We start from the raw sequence: 26,499 nt of genomic DNA, 5'->3' as shown, positions 1-26,499 counted from the left end.
GGTACCTTTACCTATAGTTTAAACTAACCAGAGTTCCAGTTCCATTTATGTCAGTTCTACTACTGAGCCATGATAACTACCCCAAAGGAAGCAAGGTATTCCAATGAAATGCAATTCTGTCTCACGTGCCTGTCATTGTCTCCAGCAAAGAACTCAAAAGCAGTATTCTAATTTCCCCATTTTTCCACAGGTATACGCAATAGATGTGTCCATACAAATTTGTGAACTGGCATACTAGCAGATCTGGTAACTTCCCTTCACTCCCAAGGTTTGGACATAACAATAAACACCAGTTATTTGAAAACAGAAAACACATGCTTCCTTGAATCTTCCTCAGGAAAGATGGGTTGAAGGAAAGAGAATAAAAGTGCAGGAACCGGAGGTTGTTTACACTGCACTATGCACATGGTATAGTTTAGCATTATGTCCAAATCGAGTCACTATGTTAGTTTTGATAAACATCTCAGCTTCACCACTGTTACAGAAAACAACAAAGTTTTGTTATAAATAGGTTTTAAAAAATCCAGATAAAAATAGTGAGACAGGAATTTATGTGTGATTCTTCTATATAGAGCAGCATGGGATAATCCACCAGGCACTCCAATAACTTGTCCTGCTTACGTAATTTACGCCACATAAGTTACACCCTGTTGTACAATCTCTTTTGGATACCTATAAGCCCTCTCCCACAAACAACAGAACCAAAGCTGAAAAAGCATTAGAAAAATCGCCCTAACAGAACACACTGTCATGTTTCTATGCTTCTATGTTCTTTAACACGCACTTACCTTTTCTGTTTTTCAGCTGAATAGGAAACAGTCTTCTGCCTTGTTTATATATCAACAATCTTCCTAAGAGGCTCAGGGAATGAACAAAATATATATACTGCAATTCTTTTCCAGTGTAAAAATTCTTCTGTTTATTACCTTGAAAGACAAGACAGTTCATGTCAATAAACCTCTGCTGCCTCTTGCTTCGTTCTTGTATACTAGAGTCCAAGCAACCACTGCTATCATGGGCAATAATGTATTTATAAAGAAAACTGCCAAGATCACAAAAAATGCAACCACCAGTAAAAATTGGATTTGCCATTTCTAGGTGGGAGGGAAGCCTCACATAGTTGAAATGTTATTTAGAAATTCTGAGATAGAACATATTCTGAACATTTGTCATAAAAAGCACTACTGGAACACTGCTACATATATTATTAAAATGTAAGCAAAAAAGAAGACTTCTAATAAATATATATTATTCAGAATATGGAAAAATTACTTACCATTATGCAATGTGGAGGAAGAATTAAACCTGCCTGTTTTATCAACCACTGATTCACAAGTTTCAAGATAGGAAACACACTGCTCAACAGATGCAATAATCTGACGAATAAAACGACAAGGTATATCAAAATTCACAGGAAATGCCTATTGCACAATTCCCTCTATTAATGAAGATTCACTTCACTCACATCATTAGCAAATTTGCATTTGACCCTTTTCATATTAATTTTGAGTTGGTAGAAGTATATATAAGCAGTAGTGTAAATTATAAAGTCTCTGCAGAACATTGTATTTAGAATGTGAAACTGAACTTCCTAAATGGCCATATTGATAAACAAAAATCAATTAAGGAGTATGTAATATCTTAAGATATGTCTTGGTTCAGTTGTAATTGATATGTACTTTGTTCCTTGTATTGATGAGAAAGGATATTGGCTGATGAAAAAACAGACTTACCAAAGATTTGTATTTTTTTTCAAGTAGCCTTAGAACCACTGTTCTGCTATAATATGCATGCTAAAATGACAAAACAGACATACATTACACTTAAAGCACTGAGTAAAAAAATCAAAATGATTCAATTATTTTTCAACTGATTACAAGATCAAAATTGCACAATAAGTTCTGAAATTAGTTCATGTTAATATATATCGGGTTAGAGACAGGTGTGTAGAGAAGCAAATAAGTGCTTTGTATTTACTGGAAAACGTAGTTCAAATTGTCTGTAAACCTACGGCACTATTTTAATTTCATTTTGACTACTGCCTGTTGACACCAAGGACAATTCTACCCATACGCTACAGAGGAGGTGGATGTTGCTGGATTTCAGTTCTCATTAGCCCCAGCCAGCACGGCCAATGGTCAGGGGTAGTGGAAGTTTCAGTCCAACATATGGAGAGCCCCCAGTTCACCATCCACACTCTACAGCATGGGTAGGCAAACTAAGGCCCGGGAGCCAGAGCCGGCCCAATCACCTTCTAAATCTGGTCTGCGGACAGTCTGGGTATCAGCGTGTTTTTACATGAGTAGAATGTGTCCTTTTATTTAAGATGCATCTCTGTGTTATTTGGGGGGCCTGCCTGGTGTTTTTACATGAGCAGAATGTGTGCTTTTATTTAAAATGCATCTCTGGGTTATTTATGGGGCATAGGAATTTGTTGTTGTTTTTTCCCCAAAATATAGTCCGGCCCCCCACAAGGTCTGAGGAACAGTGGACCTGCCCCTTGCTGAAAAAGTTTGATGACCCTTGCTCTACAGCCTTCTAAAACAAGGGGACGTTCCACATGTGTAATAGATTAAGTCATCTATTTCTTAAGCACAGTCCAGACATCATGCCTCCAAGATGCATTTCCATTGTAGGGATCATGCAATTAATTTGCTTACAGTGGGATTTAGTGTTACATCCATCATGTGCTAGCAGAGTGCTATAGTATTCCTGCAGTGCGAGTTTTTTGGGGGTTTTAAAATACAAGTAGTCCTCCTCCTGCCATGTTCTTAACTTGGTTTGATTTAGTTTGAAATGTTACTGTGGGTTGCATTCTATCCTAGTGAGCCCATATCATTCCCAATAAGCCAGATGAAGGAGAAACCTGCAACCTTCCGTGCAATTCCTCAGATATTGCAACTTATCTCATCTATTGCATTACACCGACACATTCAATATCAACCTCTTGAAGAAAAGGACTAAGAGGATTATTAGCTCAAGGCATTATCAACAAAGCAATAACCTTGAAGGACTAACAGAAGAAGCTGCAATCAGCAAAATACATACATTTGCTTACCATCCATTTTTTAAACCAAACAGCCTTGAGATCGACTAGAGCCAAGAAGTACACAGGATCCAAAGAAACAGGGTGGCCTGACTCACGCTTTGCTGACAGAAGTGACAGGGTACTCTCCATTATTTCTTCCATGTACCTAAATATGTTATAAAGAACGAGCTGTTAAATAAAATCCCAATGTTCATACTGATGCCCTTTGTATTTAGACTCTCCATCATTCAAAAAAGGAATTTGAAAAGGGAAAGAAATCAGATGCATTTTAATATTTTCTACTTTACTGTGAATATGATTTTTTAAAGTCAAGAAATTGTATGTAATATCTTTTTTTTTGTATACACCAAAAGAAAGTCACCTTCAAAAGGAGATTAAGAAAGTTACAATGAGCAATATTGTGAGTATGTTTACTGGGGTACTGTGAATAAATTTTTGAGTTAAACTGCAATAATAATTTAGAGTATGCAGAACACCATTCTCCATGCTTAAATATTGTGAAGACCAGCTGAAAGGGAAAAGTGATTGTGATCCTAAATCACCAAACAGGAAACAGAAGCGTCACCTGTAGAATCCAAATCAGGAAACCAGTAACTGGCATAGATTAAATAGCACAAAGAGAATAGTTGGTTTGGGGAGTTTTAAGTCAAGGAACTTTGTCCTCATAGACACAGATTGACTTATGACAGCAAGCAATGGAACCAAGAAACTTCACTATCGAAAGACAGATGAGTAGCAGTAGTAATTTCATGTTTCATAAATCACTGATTAAGGTAATTTAGCACAAAGAAATTGCAACAGGCAAATGAAAACTAAGGAAACAATTTGATAATTGTGACATACTTTTCTGGATGACGAATCCAAAAAGATGGTACTTCCCTCTGGTACTCATTTAGCAGACGTATCTATGAATAAAAGAAAAACAGCTTGTTTGCTTTTTTTAAAGACTGGATGGGGAAAATAACTAAATTTGAAAAAGAAATATGGGAAAACTGATTTGTACCTTTTTAAGTAAACGGATTATATCTGGGTTGCTTATATCAATACCTATTGATATGGTAGGAACATAACTATCTTCAGAAAGGAAGTACATCTCTAAATACTTTGCTGTAAAGAGATAAATAATTGCCAAATAATTTAAGAGGCAAAATTTAAAAATAGTTGCTGGCTACAGAAAGCAAGTAACATTTCTCCATTTGACTTAATGAACTTACCCAAACTTGTATACAGTTCCCTTGTCATATTTAGTGGAGAGGAAGAAAATGTCTTGGCATAGAATTTCAAAACTTTGTCCTGAAACAGTAAAAATGAAAGCTAGTTACTGCTAGCTAAATAAAATCTAAACAGAATTTCAATGTTCTGCCTCAGCAGCAATGTTATAAAGAATATCTGACTTGTTAATTTATTTCATTTCATTTTTTACCCAGCATTCTTCGAAGGCGTTTCAAACTGTTGTCCTTCCGCCTCACAACAACCCTGTGAGGTAGTTTATGCTGAGAGACGATCAGTAGCCCAAAATTACCTAGTGAACTTCATGAGTGAATGGGGATTTAAATCTGGGTCTCTAAAGTCCTAACCTGACACTAACCACTATACCACACTGGCTTCTGTAGCTCTAACATACACCAGATGCCCCTGTAGACTTTTCATTCTAAATAGAGTATTGTGCAAAAGCTGAAAATTATTATAATAACATAACTCCCTATATTGACAGCTGAAGCACTTGGGCCTATATATAAACACACAAACAACAGGCTATACAGTGGTACCTCTGGATACGAACGGAATCTGTTCCGTAGCCCCGTTCACATCCTAAGCAAATGCAACCTGCATCCTGAAGCAAATGCAACCTGCATGTCTGCGGGTCACGATTTGTCGCTTTGACCGTCTGCGCATGCGCGAGCGGCGAAACCCGGAAGTAATGCATTCCGTTACTTCCGGGTCACTGTGGAGCGCAACCCAAAGACGCTCAACCTGAAGCAATTTCAACCCAAGGTATGACTGTATACACAAAACACATTGTACAGAGGCCATGCCAAAACGTACCTACGGGACCTCTCCCTCAATATCTGGAGTTACCTTGATGGGAGAACACACCACCACTGTATCAAACAATAAGACAGCTTACTGATATATTACTATATTGGAAGGCAGAAGGTTTGCTATAGTCCTGCAGGCTTTCTATTTCAGTGTTTACCTGAAGGAGCAGCTCCACCCCCATCGTTCTGCCTGGACACTGAGGTCCAGCGCCGAGGGCCTTCTGGCGGTTCCCTCACTGCAAGAAGCAAAGTTAAGGGAACCAGGCAGAGGGCCTTCTTGGTAGTGACACCTACCCTGTGGAACACCCTCCCGTCAGATGTCAAAGAAATAAACAACTATCTAACGTTTAGAAGACATCTTCAGGCAGCCCTGTATAGGGAAGTTTTTAATGACTGATGTCTTAATGTATTTTTAATCTCCTGTTGGAAGCCGCCCAGAGTGGCTAAGGAAGCACAGCCAGATGGGCGGGGTATAATTAATTAATTATTGTTATTTTACATTCATTCAAAAAATACACATAGCCCAAAGGCCAACACCACATAGCCCAAAGGCCAAATGAGACCCAGCAGTGCTCTCAATGTGGCCCATAAGGCTGTTTTCCCCAAACCATGTCATATGTTTATTGTTGTTAGCCGCCCTGAGCCCGGCTTCGGCTGGGGAGGGCGGGATATAAATAAAAAAATATTATTTATTTTATTTATTATGTGGCCACAAGTGTGGAGTGGGTAAGGAAGTACAGTGGTACCTTGGGTTACATACGCTTCAGGTTACAAACTCTGCTAACCCAGAAATAGTACCTCGGGTTAAGAACTTTGCTTCAGGATGAGAACAGAAATCGTGCAGCAGCGGCGCGGCGGCAGCAGGAGGTCCCATTAGCTAAAGTGGTGCTTCAGGTTAAGAACCGTTTCAGGTTAAGAGCTGACCTCCGGAACGAATTAAGTACTTAACCCGAGGTACCACTATACTTACAAAGGAACAATCAGGAGCTTAAACTGAGCTTGCAATTATTCTTTTGCAAGCAGTGACGCTGTGATCACCCATCAGCACTGACAGTGAGCATGCCTGAAGTTGTCACCTGATGTTGTAATGGTATGAAGTGACTGACAGGTTGACAGCTCTGTTCACCTGTCAAAATGGCTTGTGGGGAAGCTCAGGATTCAGCCTACCAAATAGAAAAGCTTCCCGATCCCTGCGATACAACAGGGACAATTAAAACGCTGCATACATAATTTTATGCATGCTATTCAAGGAAGAAGTAGTAGTAGTTATAAAGAAAGACATACTTGACCTGCTTCATTTAAAATCCCAATGGTCACTTTTCTACATGGAGTTTCTGAGAGGTACGTAAAATCTTTGCATGTGCTTTGATTTTCCACACTATATAAACTATGATCAAGTGATACATTAGGAAAGGCAAAAAAAAATTTCCTTACACTGAAACTGGAATCCGGATCTGAAAGTGCTGTTGCAAGATGTTTACGTAAATTAGCCCAACTCTCACAGTTTAATATATCAGATGGAGGAGCAGAACACAATGTCTGCATAGCTTCCTGACGCACCTGCAACATCAAGGTAAGATGTGGATTTAAAAAATCACAAAGAGTATTATCATAATAAAACAGAAATCTTCAACCAATGTGATGATGCACACACACACAAAATAAGGTAAAGGCAAAGGACCCCTGGACGGTTAAGCCCAGTCAAAAGCGACTATGGGGTGCGGTGCTCATCTTGCTTTCTGGCTGAGGGAGCCAGCATTTGTCCACAGACAGCTTTCCAGGTCATGTGGCCAGTATGACTAAACCATTTCTGGTGCAACAGGTTGTGTGCGTGTATACCTACACGCACACAACCAATGGACCACAGAATAGTCTACCCTCCTCTATATGTTGTCCACCTTTAGCTCTCCTGCAGAATGCCTCCATACTTCTGCTTTCTAGATCTCACCTTACTAATAACCAATCGTGCCCCCTCCAAATGAGACTATCCAAGTTCACTCAAGCAACGTGAGCTTAAGATGTGCTAAAATAAAAAGTATTGTCTAAGTGGGTGTGTCCATTTGCCTTTTAGACTCACCTCCTTAGGTTGTACCGGATCAAGCCTTTCTACCAGTAGTTGCAATTGTTCTTGATTCATGAATGTATAACTCTGTAACACATTGCAAAATGCTCATTAAGTAACTCATTAAATTAAAAAGATGAATAACTATAATAATTAGCTATTATTAGTGAAATAAAAATTATCTTTAAGGGATTCACATTATCTTAATGAAATATTAAGGGGGTAATGTTAATTACCAAATATAAGGAAAAAATGTTACCTTTCTATTTTTAATAACCTTTCTATTTTTAATTATACAACATGTGATACATGGTTTACCAACCATAACATTTTGTACAAATAAATGTAAGACATTTTGAAAAGACCTAAACTTTATAGTGCTGCTCCCAGTAAAAAGAATCACAGAATCACAAAACTGTAGAATTAGAAGGGACCCTAGGATCATCTAGTCTAACCTCTGCAATGGAGGAATCATTGAGAAGGTACATAGTAAACATTTTGAACATTAATTAACTTTTATCTGGGAAGTAAAGTATTGTAATTAGGCTTAGTACTTAAATTGTATGGGGTGCATGTACACCTGTACATGTACCCCACCCTGCACTCAGCTCTAACCTGTGGCTCCAAGAAGCTGTCAGAATGTGACAGCTGTCCAGCTAAACCAAGTGAAGGTAGCCGATGGAATTAGTGAATTAGGCACTTCCGCCTGCATGTGAAGACAGGCTCTGGCGTACTGTTCCCTAAGGCGGTTGTATGCCTCCTTCCAGCAACTCCTGCAGCCAAGCTGGTGGCAAATGTATAGCTCTGCTTTCCGTTGGGCCATAATAGCAAGGCCAAGAGTGGGGGTCTTGTCATCTGAGCAGCCCAGGACCTCCATACACACTGCCCAGGCTTGCACCTCCGGTAGGTCACTTCAGTGCTGCTAACACAGTAGTCTGACTACACCCCTGGAGGAGCACTCCATTGTCTCTCAAGACACAGAGATGCCAACAACAACTTAAACTGACTTCAGTATTATGGGTACCCTGTGCACAAAGCGGAGATGTGTAGAACTGTACTGAGGTTGATGGGAAATCTTAACCCTATGAGAATTCTATGCATGCCCTCAAATAAGGTATTCCAACTTTCAGTGGAGATAATACCCCATAAAAACCAATAGGCTTCCCTTGATCTAAATGGAATGGATTTTATCTATTGATTTTGCAGTAACAATTTAAAGAAAATATAGCCTCAAGTCTGGCAGTGTAAGTCAGAGAAAAGATTTTCTCATTGATTTCATCAGCAACAAACAAGACAAGGAACATGAAGATGAAATCACAGAAACCAACTAGGGCTCTCCATTAACTCTAATGGGAGTTTATTTAGATATGACAGCTATTTTGGTGGCATAGCTCTGTCAGCAGGGAAGTAAGGCCCAGCCCAGGGAAGGATAGAATGGCAACTATGGCCAGCTAGTCACTCTTCCATTCCTTACAACACCCATGCCTTCCCCTTACACCCTTGTTGTTACAACAGCATAAAAGATGGTGGCCCTACAAGATTATTACATAGACTTGGCCATACCTGATTAAATGAAGAATCACTATCAGAGCAATTATCTGTATAGTAACTGCTGTGCTGTTCTGTTTTCACTTTCCTCTGAATTTCCTTATAGCGCATCTGATCTTCTTCAAACTTGTTAATTAAAGATTCAACTACAACCATCATAACATTCTTCAGAGAATGCATCATTTCTCTATACCTTCAGAGCAGAACAAATGTTATAAAAACAAACAGACTAAAGTTCACAAATCTTATTACACACAGGCTGAACTCCTAAGCACGAACATCAATGGGACTTAGTTGTGGGTAGATAAGTACAGTCAATAGGAAGTGATTGGTCTCTTTTTGTGGGGGCTTTGCACTGTAGCATTGCAGTCAGAACAGAAACTTTTAAGGGGAAGCAATGGTTGGGAAGTTACCTTCAGAGATGTCCAACCATACGAGAGGGAAACTATCCAAACGTACCTATTCACTGAAGGACAATAAACTTGAAAGTGGAGACTTAACTGGAAAATAGAAAAGGTCACAGATTGCCATAGCAAACTGATTTACATTCAGATACAAAGCAACCAGGCCAGTATCGGGACCAAAGAGCAACAGAACAGGAAAATACAGTCTCTGTATTGCTGAACCACAAACCATATCTTTGGGAGACCTAGTCAAGGCTGCCTTGGGTGTTTAGGTTCTATATATTTTCTGACAAGACAAAGGTGCTGTTGCGGGCAGGTGGGGAATAAATCTGTTCTGGATGAAGCCATTATCCCCTGTAGGAGCAGATTCAAAGACTACACCACTTTTGTTGCTTGAGGCCCAAATAATCTCAGTTCTAGGAATGCCTATCTCCAGTTTAAATTGATGTGCCTTCCTAGATTGCAACAGCTTTGCTGCAGTGGTCCATGCTCTGTTGAACTCTAGATTTGACTATTGTAATGCAATCTACATGGGGCTACCATTGAAGACAGTCTGGAAGTTGTAGCAGAACACTATCATATTATACTTGGACTTTCAGAGGAAGAGAGGGGAACTAGCCCTGTTGTATATCGGGGGTGTGGGGTGTGGAGAGAGTCTCTTCCTTTAAATTCCGGGGAGTTTATCTTACTGAAGGCCCCACTTGGAAAAACAATATAACTCAGGTGGTTAGGAAGGCCAACAGAGACTTCATTTTCTCAGGGTCTTGCGAAAGAACAGTGTTAAACAACAATTGATGACCTCCTTCTACCGGTCCACAATAGAAAGTGTCCTCTCATATTGTATCACAGTGTGGTACATTGGCTTGACCACCACGGAGAGAAAGTCTTTACAGAGGGGGGCAAACACAGCACATGATATCATGGGCTGTCACCTGAGCCTGCTAGATGACATTGCAAGGGATCATTGCCTTAAGAGAGCGAGAAAAATTCTCAGGGACGATTCACACCCCAGCCAGCACCTCTTTAATCTTCTACCCTCGGGCAGGAGATATAGAAGTATAATCAGTCAAACCAACAGGCTAATAAACAGTTTCTATCTGTGGGCTGTTAGGCTGCTAAATGGAAAATAATATAGTGCAACTGACTTTCGGGGTTGGTGTGTTGTGCAACAAGCACACAAGAGTACAATGGGATTGAGTGTTAGGGGGGCAGGGGAGGCTCGGTTAATTTCATTGTACACAGGTTGAACATTGACAATAAAGGTATTATTATTATTATTATTATTATTATTATTATTATTATTATACCTATCCGTCTGGAATTGCACTAAATTCCCATTTGCTACCAGGCCCAACCAAGATGTTAATGTTAGCATGTAAAACCCTAAACAGTTCAGAGCCCAAATGCTGGAAATACTGCCTCTTCCTGTATCTGCCTAGTCAGACACTGTAGTCTGCAGGGTAGGTTCTTAATGTGGTTCTGTCAACAGATGTATCAATGATGCAAGATAGGGCCTTATCCTTGGCAGTGCCCAGGTCATGGAACTCCCTCCCACTAGAGATTCAGTAGTCCGTCCTCCCAGTGAAAAGGGAAAGGGTACTGCGAAGTAAAGGGTATATGGGATATTCATTTGTGCTTTTACACACTGCCTTCCTAATCACTCCCCTTTACAGTCTTAAAAAAGAAACCCATGAAGACTGAGAATCCTAAATAACAGTATCTAGCCTGGGGGGGGGGGGTTATAAACAAAGGCTACCCTACAGGAATGAACATAGCCTGGGATTCATCTGTGCTCTCTAAAAATTATTTCTTTGTGCAGTTGGCTCAAAACTGACATGCCATTCCTAAATGTAAATAAATGGCTTATTAAAAATACAGCAGTCCACACATTAATTTATAAAAGCAATTAAGCACTGATTAAGTAACGAAGTTTTTCACAATGACATTTCTAATTTCCTCTCACAGAACAAGGCCATCCACATATCATTGAAATTACTATTAAAATGTTCCTAAGATTGATCTCATCATTAGAGGTTCACTGAACTTTTCTACAAGGGGTCCTCTTTACCCTTGGTACTTTCACATTCGTCTTGCAATCTCCCACTGTCTGAAGGTTATCTGGCTATATTTAAAGTGATCAACACTTCCAGTAATGTTTTGTTTGGTAAAATCTCATAACTAACTGGGCTGACAGAAACATTTAAGTAATTAGTATTTATTGAATGCACTTCTTTCCAGTTGTAAATAATTATAATCGAGTTCTAATTTTGCTACTATTCACAGAAATTGTTGACAATCATATACCCTAATCCAATACCACCTATGAACACAAAAGCACAAGTATACACACAGCAGTGTCATGCTCACACAGGCATCCCCAATTAATGCCAAGGACAGATATGTCCTCACATCTGACAGTACCAATGTAATTCCACTGAACAGTGAAAATTCCACTTAACCGAAATCTTTTTACTGGACCACCTGACGGGCTCCAGATTAGATTAGTTTACAGTCCCTCCCTGAATCCCTTCTTAGAGGTAGAAAAGATGCATAATCATTGTGCGCATACCTCTAGCTTGTTACAGTGAGGTATTCTGCAGCACAGTGCTTTAAAGTAGCATCAAAGATAAAGATGCAGAAGAACAACAAATACAAAAAAAACCAACAACAAAAAACAAAGAGTAATTTTTGGTGAAGGCTGGCAGATAATAAATTGACTGTACTTATTACACCGCTCCCTTCCAGAGACATTTTGTAAAATGTACTGTAAATGCAGTGAAACTTTGAACTCAGGGGGGTGGGTTGCATTCTTTGGTAAAGTACTTACTGTAAAGAGCTTATTGTACAAATTCATCTGAATTAGTTTTAAGCAGGATATATCTTCTCAACATTTCTGGTCAAACTACACTCTACAATTTTGGCTACAATCCTATGCACATTTACATGGAAGTAAGACCCACTGAACCCAATTGGCTTACTCCTTGAGTACGCATGTATAGGACTGCGACACCATGCCATTATTCCATGGTACCCAGCACACAAAGTAGCAGAAACAGTCATTCAGAAAGAACAGGTGTCTCAGGATACGCATGAAATGTGAGGTGCACATTAATACCAAGTCTTCCCATGCTCATCCTTATGGAATCAAAATCATACCACTGAGACATGAGAGAGGTATAGGCAGACTCAGCATAATTCTGAGGTACATACAAGTACCAAAACTCTGCAGGGTGGAAAGCTAAGGAAGGGAGACACCAATTATAAAAAAACACCCAGCCCCTGAACTACTCCACAGCACAAACCAAGAAGATTAAAAGAATCTGCTGGATCAGGCCAGTAACCCATCTAGTCCACCATCCTGTTCTCATAGTGGCCAACCAAAACTATTGAGATGCAGAGGAAAAACTAACATGGTTGGGTGGGAGCAGAATAGAGCTACAGGAACAGAAGGAGACACACACAACAGACATATATTCCTGGTTCACACTGAAAAACTAGGTATCTACTGAAAAAATAATAAATATCGCTGGAATTGGATGCCAAGTGCGTCTACCCCACCCCACCCTCAAAAAGATCCAAGAGGAGAGGAAAAAACAACAACCCTAGCGAGGACTGGGCATGTTCAGTGGGCCTGGGATGCTGGCTAACGTTCAAGGAGAGGAGAGGAAAACCAGGGGGTGAGGACAGGATAAAATGGCTGGAAACTAATATTCTACACTGCAGTATTTTGTTGCAGGGCCACTTGTTTGAGTTTTAATGCCAGCATAAAATATTTTTTTTTCTGACTTAAGCAAGGAAATATTACAAACAATGTCAAATCTGAAGCCAATCTTTCAGAAGAGTTACAATAATGAAGGGACACGATTTCAGAAGGACAGTGTCAGGAACCGACATGTACTCACTCTTTTGATTCTCGAGTCTTTTTAGTAACATGCTGTACCAGTGTATCATAGCCAGATCCTTCACCCTGATTTTGTGCAGATGTACATTTATCAGTTTCTTCTTCTATTACGGAGCCCAGCATGCTACTTATATACTGTCTGAGATATTTCACAAATTCATAGCTGTAATAAACACGTAAAGTATAACTTACTTTGTGCTGTTGTATTTTCAATGTTATATAAACTGTATTTCATCAGGGTACTTCTAGAATTCTGTACAGCAGGAGTTGGGCTAGGAACTTGTGGTCTAGTTGGGCTAGGAACTTGTGGTCTACCAGATGTTACTTCTATCATCTCTGACCACCAGCCACGCTGGCTGGGGCTGATGAGACATCTGGTTGTTAGATTCCACAGGTTCCCCACCTCTGCTGTAGAGGGTCATGAAAGATTAGCAGATTTTTAACAGTAGATTTGCAGAGGTGAAAAGAAACTAGGTATTTAACTCACACCAAGCTTTGGAAGAATTTGCGGTCTATCTGCCAACTGGAAAAAATAAAGTATTTCTCCATAAATACTTAGTGTACATAATCCTATGGCTGCAAAATTATCAAACACACATTAAAAAGGAAAATGTAAAGATATATCTAATGTCTCAAAAACCATAGTTCACAAATGTTTTCAGTTATTATACAAAGTGCCACAAAGCAGCCTGCTATATTTGTACAGATGGCTCAGTATTTTTTTCCCATTCCAAAATATCTTACAATTAACCACTTGCCCACAGACCTGGGGCAAGCAATAATTCTTTCCACATGAGTAGCTTGGTAGAAACACCCTGTGAATGACAGACAAGCATTTAACTAAGTTGGAAATTGTTTCTTAAAGACATCTGCAGGATTGTAACATCTCAATTTCTAAAATCAACTGACTTGAACATTATATGTATGAGTACCCGCAATGTTCTAACAACTCACAATCAAAAACATTGCTCACTGCCAGTCATCAGCTGCAAAACTGCAGCAGCAAGTTTCCCCACATGGATCAGCAGTCACTATTCAGTTCCTTCAATAATGACACAAAAATAAACTTTCAAAAAAATTACTTGTGAAAATTTTCATCTGTTTCCTCCAGATGTAGAAGAATCTCTTCTGCACACTCTACTGATGGCGCTCCTGTGATTTTTTCTTTAACACTTTGCAGTAACTGTCTGAGCATAGACTGCAAAAGAGCTTCATCTTCACTAGAAAAATGAGACATCTAAAGAAATAAGCATAAACATCGTATTTCTGTAATACTCAGTAATACACAACTCACTCTAAGCTTTTACAGATTTAGACTGAAAGGAAATGAAGCCTAATAAGTTCTTAGCAGAAATATGAGATACAGAAAATCTAATTCTAATTTTATATGATTATTATCTGCTGTTGCTGTATTACCTGCATTCCATGGGCCCAAATTCCTGTTTTTTTCTTTCCTTTACTGCCTTTCTCTCTGGCAGCAGTGACACAGGTAAAAGGAGTGCTATTTTATCTGTCTTTATTAGCATGAATGGGCCTACAGATATGGCTTTGGGCTGACAATGGATGATCAAGGTCATAAAAAGAAAGTGTTAGGTTTTCTTGGCATCCTTAAATAATTCCTCCATTCTTAGAAATGTGAAATCCATCAAAGTTTGGGGGAGTAAGAACAAGAGGCACTAGGAAATTGATTTTGGGCAGTGGTAGAGACACCTTAATAACCTGTGAGGAACTTAGGGTTGTATCCAACTAAATCTTACTCAAAGAAAACCCATCAAAATGAAGTCAGCTAAGTTAGTCATGCCCATACAAGGGGCACTCTCTGAGTTTTATTAACATTAGAAAAACACCTTAATCTAATGTAGTACTGAAGACAACTCAGTTAATACTTGAACCTTTCATGGCAATGGACTTCAGTGAGACTAAATGAATGCTTTATGTATTTTACCACATCAAAAACAATGGCCATACATATGGAATCATGACCACCCAAACAAAAGTCAGTTCAGAGAAATAAATGCCTAGGGAGCAATCTATAGGAAGAGCTACCAGGATGTGCAGGGTTAGGATCTAGCAGATCTCTGGCTGAGAGTTGCCAGCATGGCTGAACTACACTGACTTAACTCCTTCCATCCTTGGCTTAGAAGGAGGTAAAGGTAAAGGTAAAGGTACCCCTGCCCGTACGGGCCAGTCGTGTCCGACTCTAAGGTTGTGCGCTCATCTCACTTAAGAGGCCGGGAGCCAGCGCTGTCCGGAGACACTTCCGGGTCACGTGGCCAGCGTGACGAAGCTGCTCTGGCGAGCCAGCACCAGCGCAGCACACGGAAACGCCGTTTACCTTCCCACTATAAAGCGGTACCTATTTATCTACTTGCACTTAGGGGTGCTTTCAAACTGCTAGGTGGGCAGGAGCTGGGACCGAAAGACGGGAGCTCACCCCGCCGCGGGGATTCGAACCGCTGACCATACGATCGGCAAGTCCTAGGCACTGATGTTTTACCCACAGCGCCACCCGCGTCCCCTAGCAGGAGATACACCAGCTTATTTCCCCCGCCCCTGCCATGTTCCTGGAACATCTCACCTGATGGTCTTGGCTCAGCTGGGATGGGGGAGATATGCAAAAGGGTGGTGTAACCGTTGTCAAGGTTTGTTTTCTCTCTGCCAGGCTTGGGCCAGCTCAGCCAGTAGCCCCATTAGGCTCTGGTGTATGGTACTTTAAATCAGCTTAACTTGACGCCACTTTACACTAGCTTCTTGTGTATAGGATTGCTCCCCTAATGTCACATTCCTCTGCACCTTGAACTCAGGAATAAATCCTCCTAAACTCCATAAAGATACTTCCAAAGTAAACATATACAGAATTATCAGGGCCGGATTTAGGCTTGATGAGGCCCTAAGCTACTGAAGGTAATGGGGTCCTTTATATGTCCAGCTGTCCTTTGTCAACAACAAATTGTTGCTGTTTTTTGTGTTGAATATATGCTATATGGTAATTTATGGACCTAATAGGTACCTAAAGCCATTTGCACATAACAAAATATGCAACCAGTCCATTAAGAATGTAGGCACCCTGTATATAGAAATGAGCAAACCAGTGATATTTTAGGGAACAGGATAGCAGGCCATTACTTACATCTTAGCACCAAACACTGTTGCTGAACGTAGGTTTTATTTTATTTGTTTTTTAATCTTATATTTTGGAACTGCACATCCAGGGGTTTTTTCCTTTAATTTTTTGGGGGCCCCCAGGAGAGTGGGGCCCTAAGCTATAGCTTGTTTAGCTTATATGTAAATCCAGCACTGAGAATTATGCAATTAAGAAGTTTACTGTGTACTTAAGATTCCACCAATTTCAATGGGTTTTAGCTGTGAATTGAAAACCATCAACTACCTGCCCTTACATATTCTATGTTTGGGTGGGGAAACCAAGAGTTGGAAGGTTCCGTAAAGGGGCAGAAAGGCAGGAAGAAAGGGTGCATTGCAAGATGGCAATACAACATGGGTAGCTTTAAACCTGAGCGTTGATTTTTCGAGACAGCAGAGTGGCCAGCTGACATAGGAGAGCCAGTTTCAACAGAAGAGTTTCAACAGCTTTTCACAGTTTATCAGGTTCCCTTCCACGGCGTTCAAAGCGTCACCTGCAGCGCAAACTCCTGCTTTGCGCAAATGGCACCGAAATGAGTCGCGGGGAGGCGGACAGAGCATAAGCCGTGGGCGGCGGGACAAGAGCGAGGAGAGACCAGCGTGGAAAGAGCCCGGTAGGTGTGCCCCCCCCGCGCCCCGGCGCCCCTGCGCTGCCAATCCCGGGGGAGCTCAACTGCCCAAGAAGCGCGCCTCACGGGAGGATGGCAGCCTAAGGCTGCGCGGGATGGGGAGGCGCAGCGAGAGCGCTTACCTTGGGCGAGAGGAGGGCGCTCTCTGCCCTCGGCCGCCGAGGGGCCTAGAAAAGGAACTGGGGCGCTCTCCCGGGAAGGAGCCTCCGGAGCCACGCCCTCCACTCCGGGAGAAAGAACGAGGGTGGGACTCGCCTTCCAGCTGCTACAGAAACCCTCAACTTCTACCCCGGGCGCGGCCCTTAGCAACCGCCCGCCGCAGCCTCGCTCGCCGCACGGACGTCCCTAGCAACGGCGCCGGGGAGAGATGCGCCGCGCGGAGGTTGCCGGGAAAGGGGCGGGGCGAGCAAGTGAGAATCCCAAGCGCGCGCTTGCTTATTCCAATAAGGGGCTCCCCGCCCACAAGGCGGTGTGCAAAGGCTTGAGATCCCGTTTGCATTGGAATCAACGTGGCACAGATCGTATTGCATAGCTGCTCCATATTATACGTGCATTGATTTGCTGGCTGCATGTTTCCACCGCCCGTTGACAAGCTATCCGAACAGCGTACAGTAAATGTTGTTTGTTGAGGCTGTGATCCTATGCTCGCTAGTCCAAGAGTAAGCCCCATTAAATTGAGTGCATGCGGTCTGGCTTAAAAGGATAGTCTAGGTTAGGGCTAAAGCCTCAGCGCCTAGGGCTTGCCGATCGAAAGGTCGGCGGTTCGAATCCCCGCGGCGGGGTGCGCTCCCGCTGCTCGGTCCCAGCGCCTGCCAACCTAGCAGTTCGAAAGCACCCCCGGGGGCAAGTAGATGAATAGGTACCGCTTACCAGCGGGAAGGTAAACGGCGTTCCGTGTGCGGCTCTGGCTCGCCAGAGCAGCGTTGTCACGCTGGCCACGTGACCCGGAAGTGTCTCCGGACAGCGCTGGCCCCCGGCCAATAGATGTGAGATGGGCGCACAAACCCCAGAGTCTGGCAAGACTGGCCCGTTCGGGCAGGGGTACCTTTACCTTTACCTAGGTTAGGGGGGAAACCCCAGATTGCGTGCCCCTGAACGATTGTTTCAAACCACAGTCTATCTCCATGTTCCCTAACTTCCAGCCCGCCCCCCCGGTTGCATAAAGTCACCCCAAGGGACCCCTGCCCTATACAAAGCTGCATTTAGAACATTGGTTTGCACAACCCGCTGAGGAAAAGGATAACAAATTCAAAACAGTAACAATTCATTCAAAATCCAATTAAAACTAGTTTAATTAATTCAACAAAATTGATGAACTTGAGCCTGTGATAATCATTTACACCTCTAGTGCCCTTCTGCCACCCACTTGCCTTAGTGCCCCCCTAGGTGATCACACTGCCCCCCAGGGAGCAATACAACACACTTTGGGAAGCAATGGGCTGCCTTATGCCCTGGATGATTAAATCCAGTCAAAGGCAACTATGGGGTGCGGCTCTTATCTTGCTTCAGGTCAAGGGAGCCGGTGTTTGTCCACAGACTGCTTTCCGGGTCATCTGGCCAGCATAACTAAACCACTACTGGTGCACGGATGACCATGACGAGCGCCAGAGCACATGGAAACGTCGTTTACCTTCCCACCGCAGTGGTACCTATTTATCTATTTGCACTGGTATGCTTTTGCCATTGCTACGTTGGTAGAAGCTGAGACAAAGCAACAGGAGCTCACCCCATCACAGGGACATAGCTGTCAACTTTTCCCTTTTCTTGCGAGGAATCCTATTTGGATTAAGGGAATTTCCCTTTAAGAAAGGGAAACGCTGACAGCTATGCACGGGGATTTGAACCACTGACCTTCCGATCAGCATGCCCAAGAGGCTCAGTGATTTAGACCACAGCGCCACCTGCTCCCACAATTTGTTGTAGAATGCAGCCAGTAGAAGTCTTGCAGATTGCACAGGAGGGTCAGCAATTGGATGGCTAACCAAGCTTCCTTTCAGGGACATTTTCCACCATTATCTTTTCATTGAGGCATTCCTGATAAGCTTCCCAGGCATTTCAAGGTCTCCTGGGGCATAGCTTGAAAGTGCTGCTGCTCCATGAGTACAGCTTTCTGTGAACCAGAAGATCACTGCAATTTGTAAAAAGTATTAAAATAATACATTTTTGTGAAAGAGATGCAACATGGTCTCTTGGCTCTGAATGCTGCCTTGAAGAAGAATTCAAGGGGTTTGAATGCTTGCAGACCTTTTATAGAGCTAAAAAGAGAGTGGCTTATCTTGGCCTTGCCTTTTGTGAGACTGAATATACCTATCATCAAAGCAAAAAATGGTGTTGCCCAAGTATGATACAGTATTAGGAACTAAAGAAATTGAAGGTACCCTGTGGCATGAAGTTGAAATCAGCTTATTTTGCACAAGTTTTCCAAAACATATGGAAGATAGTTCCAAACACTATCTACTGCAGGAGTAGCTACTGCATAGCTGTCAACTTACAGATTGGAAAATAAGGGACCAGCAGCCTCGAAAGTAAGGGATCAGCAGCCAAAATAAGGGATTTTAGTCAACCAGCAGCCAAACAAAGCCTCAAGCGGTGGTTCCCAAAGCGCAGCAACCCGGCAAAGGGGATGCAGCAAGGAAAACCACAGTCACCTCTCCGCTGGGAAGCGCTGAGCAAAGGCAAGTCCCCAGGCAACGCGGCCGATTTGATCGGCACAAAGCATGCAAGCTCCACCCCCCCAGTCGTTCTTAGACTCCTTATTGGGTGAGCAACGCAGCCAAGCAACACAGCTGGAGCCTCCCTCCTCCCTGGCTGGCATGGAGGGAGGGAGAGGAGCTGCTTCCTTTGAAATCCGGGAAATTTAAGGGACATCATCAATAAGGGACAGCAACGGAAAACGGGGCTGGGATAAGGGACTTTCCCGCCAAATAAGGGATGGTTGACAGCTATGAGCTAATGTACCCTCCTGATGTTTTTTAACTACAATTCCATCACCCCTCTTTACTGGCCATGCTGAATGAGCCTGATGGAAGTTGTAGCCCAACAACATCCGGAGAGTGCCATGTTGGCTACCCTTGATCTATGCTGTCTCAAGCCACTGCAGTTTTGACCCTAGATTCCAAAATCTTTCTTTTGAACCCTGCCAGTCTTTCCCTTTATTTGCTGTGCTATTTCTGTGAAAAAATTGTCTCTCTCAATACTGGAGTGGTGAGAGTACAGAGGAGCCTCTTTTATGTGATCTGCTCTGTCTTTAGTTCCAGATTTCCGGCAAAAAGACAGTAGCAACAAATTCATTGAGCCATATGGATCTCCTGCCTTCCCTTTGCAAACAGGGAAGGGGTCAAGTAGCTTATCCACATCAAGAAAGTAGCTATCTACCAACACAACTAAAAAAAGTGTGAATTTTACCACCACTTGAAAATGCCTGCTGTCAAAAGTTTTTTGATTACTTTTATTTTTAAGTAATCAAAACTTTTTGCAATGAAGACATTTCAGCTGGGTTCTTAAAAACCCTTCAAAGGCACATTTGCAATGCAGTGCAATGATCTTGAAATGTTAAACACACACGCCATAGTTAATCCTGAAGGAGATTCTTTCCTCCTTATAAATGATCGCTAGAAATGTGTCAGAGTAATGCTGCATCATACATATTAATAGATGGAACACTTTTTAGCAGCTGGCTGTTCTAAATAATATAGAGATGCATTACAATTAATACACATCATAGAGAATTATGATGTAGAGCATGTATTATACATAGCTAAGTGTTATGCAAAGGCTATATCACTTTTAAGAATATTTATAAAGATGTTCTAGTTATTTTGTACCCCAAATAGGCTTAAAGTATTTTCAGTGCTCATCATTGTGGCTGCAACATAGTGGTAATACTGGTATATCCTATTCAAGTGGACTCTTCTGTATGTCAAATCTTTCTGAACATAAAGGTGTATATGAAGCTGAGTTCAACTATGTCTCCAATATTATTTACTTTGGTGGACAATAGCTTTCAAGGGCCTCCAAGCAAAGTTTCCCATCACCTGCTACTTAGTCCTTTAAAAAAAAAGATATGTCGGAGACTTCCGGAGGCGGCGCGAAGCAAGCAATGGCGGTCCTCTTTGCGCTGCGAAGAGGGGCTCCGCAGAAAAGGGTCGTTCGCTGCGGCAAAGCGACGACCCACTAAGAAAAACCACGAGCAGAGTGAGCTCGTGGCCGTGGGATCCGGCGGGCACCTAGAGCGACCCCCAAAACGAAGAAGGGACCCCGTAAGGGGCTCCGGAAGCGCGGAGGGGAAGCGGTGCTGTGGATTCATCGCTCTTTCTGCGGGAGTGAAGCCGCGCGGCTGTTGCGGATGAGCGCCGACCTTTCTTCCTTTTACATTGGATTACAAACCAACTACTCGTGAGTAAGATTTACTCAAAATTGGATTACAAATTTATGAATTTGGCTGAAAGCGGGAGGCGAGAAAAAGGAAGTCCGTCTCCCGAGGATGCTAGTGATCAAAAGCAAAGATTTGACAAGCTGGAAGCAGTGCGGAGAGATTTTAAAGTGAGACATCATACGTTCGGAAAAGTCGGAAACTGAAGCAGGCAAGTTACTTTTATTTCCTTGCTATTTTCTGTACCTTATTTGGGGACTCTCTCCTCTACTGGACTTTTCTAAATTCTAAAGACTTTAAAACCCCCAGTCCCGGACTTGCAGTGGGACAAAAGGCTACTTTGCGGATACATTTATAAATTTGAAATGGACACTTAGAGGCATTACTGTTGGATACAATTAAACAACTGTACTTTGCACCTTTTAAGAAACTTATGGCAATATTGTGAGAGCTCTGCTAGAGGGAAAAGGTCTTTTCCAAGGATCATCGTTAATTTACTTAACTTAAGGAACTTTAATGGCGTCTGAAATTTTGTTTCTTCTTCCCTGAATTGCAACATTACTCCCTCTAGTGGAACTTGGGACTTACAATTTCCTGAGAACCAACTTTGCTTTGTCTTTCTGTGGTTAGATTGTTTACGCTTGCGCCTGCCTTTCTCATGAAACTTTTGACAGTCTGACCTTGAATCCAAAGACAGGTGTGGAATGAGCGACAGGGTAAAAACAAGAGCTGCGTCGAAGGCAGGGAAAGGCAAACTGACACAAACAACCCTGTTTTCTCAGGGACGTAGATCTTCAGTCCCTGCTGTTTTACAGACTGCACCCTCGCCAACAACACCAGCTGAAGAAGCTGAACAACCAATAGGTGAGGATATGGCATCTGGAGGATCTAACACTCTTTTAGAGGAAATGTTACAACAATTCGCAATTTTGAACAAAAAAGTGGATGATCAAACTGCAAAAATTGACTTAGCCACATCTTCAATTACCAAACTTTCGGAACAGGTGGCCAAGCATTCACAAGATATTGGAAACTTAAACGACGCAACATCTGAAAATCGAAAATTGGCGGAGGCTGCGATTGGAAAAGCAGAGGCTGCAGCCAAAGGAGTGGAGGAACTGAAAGGAGAGGTAAGACCGCTCCACAAACATATTACAGACCAGCAGGCCTACCTGTCTTTGGTGGAACTGCGAAATAGGGAAAATAACCTGAGATTACGCTCCATCCCAGAGATTGAGAAAGAGGATTTGACCGGCTTTTTAACGGCAGAATTTTCCAAATTCTGGGGTATAAACCAAGACACAGATTTCAAAATAACGACTGCATTTAGATTGGGAAGAGTCGTTGGGAAGGACAGGCCTAGAGACTGTTTGATTATTTTAAGGACTAAACAGGAGAGAGACAAGCTACTTGATCTACACTTCAATAAAGCACTTGTGATCCAGGATAGAAGAGCACAAATTTACAAAGATATCCCTAAACAATTACTGGATCTAAGAGCCAACTACACTGACCTAACTGGACTTTTGAGAGGTAACGGAATACCTTACAGGTGGGAGTTCCCACAAGGTGTCTTATTTAAATACAAAGGAAAGAAGATAAAAATCAAAACGAAAGAGGATTGCCAGAAGTTCCTACACGATCACGGAGAAGACCTACAGAAAGGAGCAGCTATTTGGCCACCACCAGAGTTAGGGAAAGAGTTACCACCTTCGGACTCGGACAAAAAAGAGGACACCCCACAAGAGTAACAACAGATTGATACAAGATGTCTCTGCAGCTGTATAGTTGGAACATTAATGGCGCGAATTCCCCAGAAAAACGCAAACGGATCTTCCATATCCTAAAGAAAGAGAATTTGGATATAATTTGTTTGCAAGAAACCCATGTGACAAGGGTACACAGGAAGGTGTTAACAAATAAAAGATTAGGCCAAGAATTCATCTCATCAGACAGAGTCAAGAAGAGAGGCGTGGTGATTTACGCCAAAGAGACTCTTTCACCGAAACTTTTGTTTAAAGATGAACAAGGAAGAATCCTGGCTATTGAGATTTCGACCCAAGGAGAGAAAATTTTGATATTAGGAATTTATGCACCAAACGAGGGGAAATCAGAATTTTATAAGAAGCTGCATGAGACATTATTGGACTATCTGGACTATTCTAACATCATTATGATGGGAGACATGAATGGGGTTGTCTCTACTTTTATGGATAAGTCACAGAACCAGAATTTGACTAAAGATGGAAGACTACCAAAAACTTTCTTTGAACTAACTGACAATATGGATTTAATTGACTCATGGAGGACGAGAAACCCCCTAGGTAAAGAAGGAACTTTCTTTTCTGAGGCCCACCTGTCATGGACAAGGATCGACCAAATTTGGACAACTAGAGGGCTGGCACCTAAGACCACAAAAATAGAAATCTGCCCAAAGACTTGCTCCGACCATAACGCTCTGAAAATGGAAATGAGATTTACTACTGCCGACTCCTTCAGATGGAAAATGAATGACAACCTGCTAAGAGATCAAGAGATTGTAAAGAAGGCCCAAAAAGCTTTAAAGGACTATTTTGAAATCAACTTGAACACCTCGGTGGAAAAAAGAACAATCTGGGACGCGAGCAAAGCTGTTATGAGAGGGTTTCTGATACAACAGAATACGATTAAGAAAAAACTCTGGAATGGTAAAAAGGACAAGATATTGGAGAAGATAAGAGACGGCGAGAAAAAATTAAGATTAAACCCAAAATCCAAAGAGACCTTAAGAGAAATTAAATTCCACCAGTCACAATATGCGCAACTGATTAACCAAGAAGTGGAATGGAGAATTAAACAAATGAAACAAAGATCATTTGAATCGGCGAATAAATGTGGGAAACTGCTAGCTTGGCAGTTGAAAAAGAGACAAAAATTAAACTACGTTACCAATCTAGAAGTTGAAGGAAAGAACATTCAGAAACCGGGAGAAATTAGAAAGTGTTTCCAGAAATACTTTAAAAAGCTGTACACACAAGGACCCGAGGATGTAACCGAGATAGAACAATTTTTGAAAGAAAATGGTCTTCCAGAAATATCTCAAGAGAAGAGATCAACCTTGAATTGTAAAATAACACAACAAGAAATCGAGGATGCCATTCAGAATATGCAGCTGGGCAAATCTCCAGGACCTGATGGACTTACCTCCAAGTATTATAGGACGTTAAAAGACTATTTGATACAACCACTAGAGGAGGTTTGCAACCAGATTATGGGGGGAGGGAAGGCACCAGATACGTGGAAAGAAGCATTCATCACATTGATACCTAAAGTGGAAACTGAAAAGACTCAACTCAAGAACTACCGTCCCATCTCACTCCTAAATGTGGATTATAAAATATTTGCGGATATTCTGGCCAACAGATTTAAAAAAGTATTAAATGAGATAATCCATAAAGACCAGGCCGGCTTTCTCCCAGGCAGACATTTGTTTGACAATACCAGGAACATTATTGATATCTTGGAACTTTTACAAACAAATATTAACACCAAAGCAGTATTGATCTTTATTGATGCGGAGAAGGCCTTTGATAACATTTCCTGGAAATTTATGAAGAAAAATTTGGAAGGGATGGGAGTGGGAAGGGGGTTTGAGAATGGAATAGAAGCAATCTATTCAGAACAAAAAGCTAAGTTGATAGTGAACAATGTGGTGACAGAAGAACTTCATATTGAAAAAGGAACACGACAGGGGTGCCCCCTATCCCCCTTATTGTTTATTTCAGTCCTGGAGGTTTTGCTGAACATGATAAGGGAGGATCGGCAGGTACAAGGAATACGGGTCGGAGCGAAACAATATAAACTGAAAGCATTTGCAGATGACCTGGTTTTAACACTACAGGAGCCAGAACCCAGTACAAAAAGAGTTTTAGAACTGATCCAGAAATTTGGTCGGGTGGCGGGTTTTAAGTTGAACAAGCAAAAAACTAAAGTCTTAGGGAAAAACTTGACGGCCATGGAAACAGAAGGGTTTCAGAAAGAGACAGAACTAAATATTGTTAAGAAAGTGAAATACCTGGGGGTCAATCTGTCTTCCAAGAATTTGAATCTATTTAAAGATAATTATGAGAAATGTTGGTTAGAAGTTAAAAAAGATTTAGAAATTTGGTCAAGACTGAAATTATCCTTGTTAGGCCGAATTGCAGCTATAAAGATGAACGTTTTGCCAAAGATGTTGTTTTTGTTTCAAGCCTTGCAGATTGTGGACAGAGTGGAATGCTTTGGAAAGTGGCAGAAGGACATTTCTAGGTTTGTCTGGCAGGGCAAAAAGCCCCGAATAAAGTTTAAGATATTAACTGATGCAAAAGAGAGAGGGGGGTTTGCCCTGCCGGACCTAAGGCTATACTATGAAGCGGCAGCCTTCTGCTGGATGAAAGATTGGATTCTATTAGAAAACACTGATGTCCTAGATCTGGAAGGCTTCAACAATTCGTTAGGTTGGCATGCGTATTTGTGGTATGACAAGGGTAAATCATATGGAATGTTTAAAAACCATATTGTCAGAAAAGCAATATATATGGTCTGGAAAAAATACAAAGACTTATTGGAAAGCAAAACTCCGAGGTGGATCTCACCAATAGAGGCCAAAGCTCGGAAAACAACCAATATGGAGGCTTATTGGCCGAAATATTGGGAAATAATAGAAAATATTGAAGGTAACTGGAGATTGCAGAGCTTTGAAAAACTAAAGGATAAGGTGCAAAATTGGCTGCATTATGCCCAAATTAATGAGGTTTTTAAGCTAGACAAAAAAACAGGTTTCCAGGTGGAAAAATCGAAACTTGAGACAGAGTTGCTTGAACCAAAGACCAAGTTATTATCGAGAATGTATAACTTGCTGCTTAAATGGAACACTCAAGATGAGACAGTTAAATCAGCAATGATAAAATGGGCTCAGGACATTGGTTATAATATTATGTCTGATGACTGGGAAAGGTTATGGACCACCGGTATGAAGTTTACTGCATGTAATGCTTTGAAAGAAAACATTATGAAAATGGTATACAGGTGGTACATGACCCCGGTTAAGCTAGCTAAGATTTACCATTTGTCCGATAACAAATGTTGGAAATGCAAGGAAGCTGAGGGAACATTCTTTCACCTCTGGTGGACCTGCCCAAGACTGAAGGCCTTCTGGGAAATGATCTATAATGAGTTAAAAAAGGTGTTTAAGTACACTTTTCCCAAGAAACCAGAGGCCTTCCTTCTGGGCATTGTCGGCCAGAAGGTGTCTAAAAAGGATAGAACTTTTTTTATGTACGCTACAACAGCAGCAAGAATTCTTATCGCTAAGCATTGGAAGACCCAAGATTTGC

General features: G+C 41.7%; 1 protein-coding gene and 1 long non-coding RNA gene across 6 annotated transcripts in view; one reads left to right on the top strand and one right to left on the bottom strand.

Moving 5' to 3' along the window:
• The window catches only part of TBC1D32 (TBC1 domain family member 32), a 70,894-nt gene extending 53,754 nt beyond the window's left edge, over positions 1-17,140 (bottom strand). For 3 of the 4 annotated variants that reach the window (XR_014217805.1, XM_082216038.1, XM_082216039.1), the window contains exons 1-13: positions 16,896-17,140; positions 14,086-14,240; positions 13,005-13,166; positions 8,714-8,891; positions 7,166-7,237; positions 6,523-6,648; positions 4,264-4,342; positions 4,053-4,156; positions 3,893-3,954; positions 3,059-3,194; positions 1,734-1,793; positions 1,277-1,376; positions 789-926 (exon numbers count right to left, since the gene is read on the bottom strand). Coding sequence is in view for 3 of the 4 variants with exons in the window: in XM_082216038.1 (XP_082072164.1) it covers positions 789-926; positions 1,277-1,376; positions 1,734-1,793; positions 3,059-3,194; positions 3,893-3,954; positions 4,053-4,156; positions 4,264-4,342; positions 6,523-6,648; positions 7,166-7,237; positions 8,714-8,891; positions 13,005-13,166; positions 14,086-14,240 (1,372 nt within the window). In the remaining variant the exon portion in view is untranslated. Of the gene's footprint in view, positions 1-788; positions 927-1,276; positions 1,377-1,733; positions 1,794-3,058; positions 3,195-3,892; positions 3,955-4,052; positions 4,157-4,263; positions 4,343-6,522; positions 6,649-7,165; positions 7,238-8,713; positions 8,892-13,004; positions 13,167-13,195; positions 13,293-14,085; positions 14,241-16,895 lie in introns of those variants that run through there. The other variant, XM_082216040.1, reaches the window with a different exon arrangement.
• The window catches only part of LOC309528606, a 28,383-nt gene continuing 18,488 nt past the window's right edge, over positions 16,605-26,499 (top strand). For both annotated transcript variants that reach the window (XR_014217834.1, XR_014217835.1), the window contains exon 1: positions 16,605-16,758. This is a non-coding gene — a long non-coding RNA (uncharacterized lncRNA). The remainder of the gene's footprint in view (positions 16,759-26,499) is intronic.

The sequence above is a fragment of the Podarcis vaucheri genome, assembly GCF_965113315.1.
Source record: "Podarcis vaucheri genome assembly, chromosome: 3".
In the NCBI taxonomy this organism is placed as follows: Eukaryota; Metazoa; Chordata; class Lepidosauria; order Squamata; family Lacertidae; genus Podarcis; species Podarcis vaucheri.
This window is presented reverse-complemented; position numbering and strand designations above follow the sequence as displayed.